The sequence below is a fragment of the Cardiocondyla obscurior genome, linkage group LG02, assembly GCF_019399895.1.
Source record: "Cardiocondyla obscurior isolate alpha-2009 linkage group LG02, Cobs3.1, whole genome shotgun sequence".
Taxonomy (NCBI): Eukaryota; Metazoa; Arthropoda; class Insecta; order Hymenoptera; family Formicidae; genus Cardiocondyla; species Cardiocondyla obscurior.
The window spans coordinates 11,254,387-11,264,460 of NC_091865.1; the positions used below are offsets into that span (position 1 = coordinate 11,254,387).

General features: G+C 34.8%; 2 protein-coding genes across 6 annotated transcripts in view; one reads left to right on the top strand and one right to left on the bottom strand.

The window, feature by feature from the left end:
- The window catches only part of Fas3 (fasciclin 3), a 249,530-nt gene extending 242,450 nt beyond the window's left edge, over positions 1–7,080 (top strand). For 2 of the 4 annotated variants that reach the window (XM_070667490.1, XM_070667501.1), the window contains 3 exons: positions 3,015–3,045; positions 5,670–5,844; positions 6,443–7,080. In XM_070667490.1, coding sequence (XP_070523591.1) covers positions 3,015–3,045; positions 5,670–5,844; positions 6,443–6,637 — 401 coding nt within the window. In that variant the 3' untranslated portion in view covers positions 6,638–7,080. Of the gene's footprint in view, positions 1–3,014; positions 3,046–3,286; positions 5,845–6,442 lie in introns of those variants that run through there. The other 2 variants (XM_070667520.1, XM_070667533.1) reach the window with 1 other exon arrangement.
- The window catches only part of LOC139108812 (ATP-dependent DNA helicase Q5), an 84,287-nt gene that overhangs the window by 28,296 nt on the left and 45,917 nt on the right, over positions 1–10,074 (bottom strand). The window lies entirely within an intron of this gene.

Below are 10,074 nucleotides of genomic sequence, written 5' to 3' on the forward strand. Positions count from 1 at the left end.
CTGCGTGTTGTACATACTCTAAATATATATATTATAAATAAAGATATATAAATATATAAATATATATATTATAAATATAATAAGATTGCAAAGAAAAAAAAAAAAAAAAAAACAAAACGTATTATATATTCTGCGTCGGAGGCACTTGGCTTGCAACTCGTGAATGCCGATCGAAGTATGTGACACTTATCCGCGCTTGCACTCCAATTGCCGTGTCGACCTGTCGTTATCCGTGAAACTTTTTCAGGGTGAAAGATATTATCGGGCAGAGAATGTGAGATTTACTTAACGGGAGTTGATAGAACTTTTTCGAATATGAATGACGCGCGCGAAACGTAAAGAGGCACGATCAACACGAATAAATAAGAAGTCAGTATTTTGTATTTGGAACAACCGACGTCATTTCTTTTTTCTTTTTTCTTTCTTTTTTTTTTCTTTTCTTTTTTACGTGTCGCGTTTTACATCTGAACTATTTTTCATACGGCTCGCATATAATAAAACGGAGGAAATGTTACGCGTTCAGTTATAGGGCATTTATCCTTCCACTCGAGCCGTAAGCTTGTCCTTTTATTTCTCCACCCCCTTTCCCCCCTCCTCGTCTGTGTATTTCAGTAATATATACGGCAAAAGTTTCTTCCGCTATTTCCATCCCTCCGCTTCTCTCGGTGATATTGGAAGCGAGGAAAAGAAAGTGTCGTAAGATACGAGAAAAGAGAATGACGTCGGTAGTTATGCTTGCGAGCTAGTGACATACCGTGGCTACATCGGCAACGCAAAGGCAAGACATCTCCGCTCGCGAGACTGGAGCACGTTGTCGCGCCGTCACCCAAAGGTTGTCTCGCATCAGTTTTCGACCCGAATATATCGATTTGTTAGTATATATAATATATAATATATAGTATAAATATATATGTGTATAATTTATGCATTATATACGTATAATCACGGTAATATATATTATGTATACTAATGTCAGTATGTTAATAAATGTAATAGAGCCTAAAAGCCACGGGGAAAGGGGAAAATCGTGCGTTTACCTAAAAGAGACATGGAAGGAGGAAGATACGCGGTTCTGCATATCTTCACGCATCGCGACGATCTTGTTGTAGCGAGTGCGAACGCGAGCATTAAAACGAGCCGAATTTTTTTTCTCTTTTTTTTTTGTTTTTTTTATACGCATACCAAGCAGAGTATGTGGTCTCATCCGATTTTTAAATGTTTTACAATACTCCGTAAAAGTGAGGAGTCACAGTTCCCAAGAAGGAACGACATGAGAGAACTGAAACGGATGAATGTTACATTTTCCGTCTTAGGCTAGGCGTAAACGCGAAACTATCGAAAAATAAAACGCGCGTTTAAACGACTATCGAAACTTTTTCTCTATCGGAATCTATCGGAAACTTTTTATTAACTGAAAGTTGCTCTCAGCACATAATAGCAGTGTAATTGAAAACTAAACGATTAATAAATAATTTTTTGACGAGCGAGATAAGAAATTTTTGCGACGATTGTCGCGCAGATTTTGTCAGATTTATTCTAAAGCTTCAAATATATTGAACTCGATTTTCATTAGAGTTACTTATCGAGACGAAAATAATTTATTATTATATTTTATTTTATTTTTTTTTTTACGAGGGTTCGTTTCTTTCAATTTAATTTTTGCCAGTTTCACTTTTTGAATAGACTTGGAAGTATTATATACATAACGAGAACAACGTTGAAGATCACTGCCAAAAATCGATATACAAAACTTTTTCTCACGTTTTTAATATGCAATAAGAAAAAGTATCGCGTATAACCTTCACCTTTGATCTATATTAGTTACGAAATAAGAACGATAACTTGAATTCCAAGAAACTCGCGCGCTTTCATAAATTATTAATGTTTTTCATTAAGTACGTAACACTCAAGTGTCGTAGACTGCGATCCATTTCGCTAAATTCCCCCGATAAATTTCTCGTACGTTTTATTGATATTACTACATTTATTGCGTAACTTATAATTAATTATAATGTAACGATACTTTTGATATGTACGACTTAAAATCTCGATGATCATGCTTTGAAAATATGTATATGCAGCCGTGTACGTACGTATGTATGTATGCACGTGTGTATGTATGTACAATATATGTATATCTATATATACAGATACGCAAATGCATGTGAGACATATTTGCGTTTGATCGCGTTTTTGTTTTCTTCGTTGCCTTCTGGCAAACACAAATAAAACTTGTAAAATTGGTAATATTATCGAACAAATGACATATGTTATTAAAGAGCATGATCGTTGGCCATACAATGGGGTATATATATACTATATATATTATATTACATAGATATATTTATGTTAAAACGTAAGTCTAGAATAAGATGATGAACGCGATGGCGGCGCCGATTCGCGCCGGATCGCGAGATATATATTATAAATACCTGCAATTGGTGTTCTCTTCTCTTTGAAGCATTTTTAGAAGCTAATTAACTGCCGCGCGAAATTGCGGTTTACCAAGAAATTGCGTTTGCGCGACATCGTTATCTCGTCATTTTCGATTAAGGGCCCAATCGAAGCGGCGCCGTTGGCGATCGGTTTTCCGGAATAGTCCAGAGATCGCTGACTCTTTTAATTAAGCGAGCAAAATGATTTAAATGACGTTACACAATCGCAATGAAGATGAGCTAGCCAGACCGCGGTCGCGCGTGAAATGATAACATTTTGTATCTCTACTTGTAGATACAATGCGATAGTCGAGAAAAGTATATCTAAGGATTCAAATGAAATTAATATATAGAGAGCTGTATGTATAATTAATTATAAGTTCATTCGTCGCTATGATATTATACTTAGATATCGTATGATTTTTGAAATAAAACATTTGTTTTAAATATAAACGCTGAGAGACACGTCGTTCTGTCATTTTGATATATATCGTATCATTTATTGCATAGAAAATGCTTTACGTTAATTGATTTAATTTGGTATGTGATTAAAAGAAGCCTTGTCCTTGTTACTTTCAGGTCACTCGACCACCAGAAATCTCGGGGAGTCGTGAGTATAGCGAAATTGCAATATCTTAATATTCTGTAATCCACATTAGCGCACTCTCGCTTCACATTATATCTACACTCGCACCGGTGTCATGACTAATACCTCATTCTTAGTAGCGCTTGAATTTAATTTTTTGGCCGAGCGACGTGATTCAGAGACGAAGAGTAAGAGCTCTTGGTCGCTATTCCGTCACTCGGCGATTGTCGTTCCGTAGAATTTTGCCAAGCATGCACATTTTCAGAGACTTCGCGGACCCAGCGACGGGCGTTAGTCTTCTTCACCTCGGCAAATCGAAAACTACGGCCGATGTCGTTAGAAAAAGGCAAGCAGCTGGTTTTTTTTCCTATTTTTATTCGTTCGCAATGTCGGATGTGTCCGCCGTCGCGCCCGCTTTTCTTACTCGCCGGACAGAATTGGATTAAATTGCCCGGAAAGGCACCGGCCAACAAAGTATTGTTCGCCGTCCGTTTTCTGCGCAATTTGATCAAACTGCCAACTGTTCCACGTCTCGCCATCTTACCAGCAAAAATCAATCTTACGTGACGACAGATTAAACCTCTTAAAAACCTCTTATTAGCTCGCGAAGGAAAAGATCGCGGACATTATCACAATTATTAATATTAATGCGTTACGAAAATTAATTCAACATCGTATTTCGACTTCGACACCATAGTCGAAAGATCACTGCGTTTACTCCGGTTTAAATGAATCAATTAATAATATAAAAACATAATTAAATATCTAATGCAACTTATTAACGCCGTATGACGTACGTAAATCATTCTAAATATAAAGTGGAATATGTTCTGAACATGAGTAACCTAATTTTTATATCACCGAGATAAACATAGAAAAAATGAGGTCGAAGTTAGTGTTGAATATTGCTGAGTTGAACTTCGCATATCATATTTACGCAATCACGTTACACAGATTACTGCGAAATATAACCAAGTAATTAAAACTCGGAATCGAACAGTTAGTTAATTCTCCTATGCAAGTGATATGGGAATTTTTGTTTTTTTTTACTTCGTGCTCTACTTTTGCTTGTATAATTCCGTATTATAAGTGAAGGTCGTAAGAAAAAGACGTAAAAATGTTGAGCGGAAACGATACAATGATATCCGCGACGGAATAGAGGATTTTTTTTCGCTCGTAAAGATCTCGACGCGAGTTCAAGACTTCCATTATTTGTGCATGTTTACGATTCGCGAAAAACTCCAAAATATGTCTCGAAATACTTGTAACTTGTGATTAATTATTGACGCATTACTTAATATCAGCATATTTTTCTTCAATAATAAGTTTGCAATTTGCAAATAAGATAATGATAATATAACTAGTTCCTTCTGTATAGGTACGCAATTTTAATCGATTAAGGGCTCGGGTAATTAAAAAAAAGAGTTTCTTTTTTTAATGTTAAAAGCTATAAGTGCAAAGGCTTGTTAGGAATACCAGAGGTACTGTACGCTCGTATCAAAGAAGAAATATTAATTTGACTAGAAGGGAATGAGAATAAAGAAAATTCGAAAAGAAAACATGCCGCTCGGTGCGGCACGTGGCATGTAATCACTGCTTATGACATGTGATTCTTCTCGCACTTTTTGTAGATGATTGAATTTATTATCGATCGATCAAGGCCGCTTATATGACGTCCCTCCCCAATAATCTTAGACGTGAAAAACTAAGCGCTTCCATCCAGTGTTGTATGCGTGCTTTGTCTCGTGTGCTATTTTGTTGTAATTTATGTAGTTTTGTAATTGTAATTCATGCAATTTATGTTAACCGCGGCGCTTGTGTTGTAACTCTCGGAAGAGAAACTAAAAACTCAGTGCATCCAAATGACTAACGCTACGCTAAGTCAATTAATTTTGTAATGCGCCGTTAAAATTCATTGGATAATCAATTGCATCACGCGCGATGCGGAGAAATGGCGTCCATTATCACATCATTCCCTCACGTTACGTGAAACTTTCTAAAAGCTTCACTTAATATTTACAATTTTTGCTGCATGTGATAATGTGTGAAACATATTCTAATACGTTCGAACATGAATCATTTTCACGTACAGAAAAACAATTTTCCAAAGATTCTGTTACGTATTTCATAACGGACTTCCCACATTCATTATCTTTTCAATCATTTTAATCGTCGCTCTAATTACGGATTTACATTTTTATGCCACGCATCATTTATAAAAAAAAGAAAAAAACTAAACATATTGAAAAATAATGAAGGCCTAAATAACTCGATGTCTCGTACTTGACACGAAAATGCTAGTTAACTGCATATCATATTCAATTAATATGCCTTGAAACGATCTGAATGGAAATATTAATCTTGATTATTCACCAAGAGAATACGATATACGCTTGCACGTGCAGTATTCTTATCGGAATTAATAACTTCAATGTAAAATTAATTTATTAAATACTTGTTCTTTAATATCAAAAAATTTTACTATAAGCGCTGCGTAGTATTTAACACGTTGTTTTATTATTACTATTTTAATTTTTTAATTTTTTTTACTTGTTTTCTGTCAAATTACTGTCGCGTAATCGTTCCAAAACGTAATAAAAAGAGACAACTCAGTTCTCTTTTTATTATATATGTATATGTGTACGTAGAAGTGACACAGAGAGCGCCGGCAGATATTCCCGATCAGAAGTAGACGGAGGATCGTCCCGGGGGCAGCGAAAACCGAGGATCAATCTGTCCCGATTCTTCGGAAGGAACAAAGACAAAGTGTCCGGCGCTGACACGGACACTATGAAGACTGTTGTTACCGTCGACGACGAAAAGGTAATTATTACTTTTTTCATCCGGCTCATTTATTTTTTAATTTAAATATTAAAAACAAAATTGCGAGCAACGACGAATTTATCTCTTAAAAAATTTAATAGTTTCAACGCCCGAGATAAATTCAAACAAACGAAATAGTCTAACATTAAATTAAAAGCCAAATAACACATATCATATCTTCTTAACAAATTATAAATTTAAATACTGTACCGCCTTGGAATTTTGCCTTTATAACGATTGTAACGAATACCAATAAATCGTTGATGAATATATCCACTATACATATAAGTAAAGTAGCAACAATATTAAAAAACAAAAAAAAATATGTCTAGCGCTAAACCACTTCTATATACATATAATCTTTTTGTCCTAAATAAAAAAATTAAGTGTGTCTTTACGTACATATAAAATTTAATTGTCACGTTAATATTTTAAAAGCCTATTTAAAGGTTTTTCTTATCCCCCTTTTTACCGACTAGTAATATTGTAATATAAATGCACGATGTTTAATTAATATTCGCAATTAATTTTTTTTTCAATTTGACTACTGTTATTTATATTTAATAAAAAAAAAAAAAAAAACAAATTTATGATTTAGCTGCAAACTGTTGAGTCAGCCGTGCAGGAAGGCAGAACGAATCCTTCGACAGGTGAGGGTGGAATAGTATACGCGGAATTGGATCTTACGCAGCAACAGCAAGGTGTCGCACCGCGTCGAATTAATGAGGACAAAACGGAGTATGCCGAAATCTTGTACACGAAACCGGAAAACGAGGAAACTACAGACAAATAACCATATTTCTACAAAAATAATTCAGACAATCGTGCGTCTATTCTTATACATCTTAAGACGACATTTTATCCTTTTTTTTTCTATAAAATCAAGCTTTTTTTAACACAGAAAATTAAAATGCACACGGTTTGAAATATAAAAAATTTTCCAAGGGTTTGGTGGTTACTTTTGTTGCAATTATCACGATCGTTTGCGCGTCCGCGTATGTAAATGAACACGGTTGGCGTTCCTCATTAATTAAAAACTCCACTTACGTGTTTCCGTACGTGTGATAATTTTCTGTACGGTAGGGAATTTTATGACATCAGTGTTCTGATTCATTATTCGATATTGCGTTTACCGATTATCGAACTCGAGTGCGAGAAAAAAAAAAATCTTTCCTAGCTAGAATTGAAAATCATAATGCAATACATTGCAGCGCGCAATTGCTCTATAAGTCTATGCTCCAAATATGTTCCACAAAGGTGCGTGTAAATTTTAACTTTAAGTAATTGTCATTCATTTTTATAATTTACATTCACCGTTTTATTGAAAAATTTTATGGAAGACGTGATCTTAACTATTTCAGTTATTACTTCAATTCTGAGTTTTCAGGTAAAGAAGTTTATACGAAATTTTTCTATCATCAAAATTGTTTTTGAGAGAACTCTTTGCGAAAAATACCTGTACTTCTTTCATCTTAAAAAAAGAAAAATTATTAATTATTTTAAGCGTATATGACTATCGTAACGTTACGCTAATCGTTGCGCTACGTACTTAAATATTAACTAATGTTGTTATTGTGCACGTAAACGATATATAAACATATTAATTATAATTGTATCGTACAAATTATCTGTTTAAAAATCGCTAAGATACTTTAATCACTTAAAACATAAGTTAAAAAAAAATTAAAAACATTAACTACGCAAAAGAAAAAAAGAAATATTGTCACGGGAACGATTTTTAAATGGAGTAACGAAATATTGTAAAGTTTAATGTACTTAAAATTTGTATGTTTAAATCGTATCATGATTTTTTTTAAATTAAATATATGAACAACTTTTGCTATTAAATATATTAATAAAAAATTGTGTATTATCGCGTATGCGTTATTTTTAAATAGTTTGTTAGTACTATTTCTTCTACGAAGAATCTAATGCGTTAATATAATATATTGACCTAACTACTAATCAGTTACAAATTTAATTTGGTTAGTTTAGTTGTAGTAGGTATGTAAACAAAACCTACTAATTATGTCAATTCGTACGTTTTTTTTCCGTCCAATACTAACAAAAGTTACTTTTTTTTACGAATTAATTTTATTACATTATTGTAAACGTAGAATATATGTGAATAAATTATACACATTTATTAAACTTTTATTGATTTCTTAACTCCGATATTATTTCTTCCTTATTTATTAATTTTTTTTTTTAATCTGAATTTTAATTTAATAATTTATAATTTTTCATGTCTGCTTAGTTTTAGAATCGTTATACTTTAATAATTTATTAATTTTACTTACATGAATATTTTACATGTAAGTTAAAAAAATAGTTACATATTAGATGCCAATTTATATATAAAAAGATAATAGTTTTATAATCGATGGAAATGTCTTGGATTTATTCTTTGTTTATTGAATCATTAAATTTTTCCCTGGCGTTGTTTTCCGAGATATAAAATAACAAGAACCTCAGTAGATTTCCAAACGAATCAATCTTGCATAACGCTGATATGTAATCGCATGAGATCGCAATCAGTCGCATTTTACTCCATCATTATGCCATCATTATATCAGAAACTTGAAGAAAAACGTTTAATGTCTACTTATGCTCTTAATCGTCTCCCAGAAGAATTATCTTTATTCACTGTAAAATTCCAATGTCGTTTTTGATTTTTCTTCTTTTTTTCTTTTTATAATTCCTTTTGTTTTACGTCATTATTATGTTGTTTGATCTTGTGTAAACCTCAAACATAATCGCAATTTTATTTTTTTCAGCAGCAATTTAAAGGATGCATGGTTAACGCAAGATCTTTTTTTTCTAAACAATGTCGGTAGCCTCCACTTTTTGAAATAAGTTTATCAAAATTAATATGAGTATTTATTCCTCGATAAAACTATATTCGCTCGTTGACTTTGTCGAGCGATCTTTGCGGCGGGGTTTATTATTGACAAACTCTATCAGTTTTGGATAATATTCGCTCGCGGTAATCAAATCTGTGATGGAATCTCGCGTCTCGTACAACTCGGTCAAAGAACCGGTTGTTAAATTACCTTTTTTTTCGGCAGAGTCTAAGACAGGTTCAAGCTTTTTCCGGAAATGTATTTGACTGATATTTAAACGCCACTTTGTACTTACGAGAGCGTTATTTATGTTTTCAGGATTTAATGTGGGTTCCGCGAGACGAAATTGAAAATTTTCCAGATGGTCTCCCGTGACACCTTTGGCAAGCCGTCGTCGATATCGCAGGTAAGAATCTTCATCTGATACCGCCACCGCTCCGGGAACATGCGTAGTGGGAGTTTGGATTTCTCCCGCAACTTTCTGAAAAGATCTCGGCAAGATCTTTTTCCTCACGATACAGAGATCTGGATCGACATTTTCTCGATCGAAGGAGAAGGTCAACGGCGTAACGAGCACGCTCAGTCTCTGATTGGTATTCAACATCTTTGTGATCGCGTATATCAGAGCGTTGATATTTTTACAACATAGAACGTAGATCGCGCCGCGGTTTCTCGCGAACAACGGCGGACCGATCCAGCAGGGATCAGCGATGTAATAAGCATTTTTAGCTGTCAAGGCTGCTAAAGTGATCCCGTTACACTCAATGATAATATTGCGTGCCTCCTTAAAGATCAATGTTAATGCATCGGTTAGCGTTAAATTATCCCGATCGCCGTACAAAATACCGCGCACACTCGTACCGAAATCTATGGTCCACGAGTGCGGAAATATACGAAAACAAGTTCGTAAGCCAAACCTGTTCCCGGAAGTCTTCGAGTTTTTTTGCGTTATTAAATCACTCAGGCTTTCTGTGTAATAGGAATCTCCGCAGATCACGGCCGAGTCCAAGATCGCGGGACTCCACCGCGAAGGATGACAGAGGTTCTGCATCGCGAGAACGGCCACGCAAATAGCGGTGCGATTTTTCCCGGCTCGTTCGCCGAATTGGCGATCGTACGCGCCGATCGTTCCCCAGAGAGAGTAAATCAGATCCGTTACCTCGGTCACGTAAGCGTTCCAAAATCGCCGATCGATTTTCGATGACCCCGGCCTATCGCTATCCTTCGTCCTCTTCCGCGATTTCGTAATTGAATGCGTCAAGTTCCAGTGATAGTCCAGATACACCCACATCGGATCTTCCTGAAATTTCTCGAACGGCGACGCGTCGATAGAATTCACATGGATTCTGTGAAGGAAAAATCCGGTGGTGCCTTCGTATCGATTGAG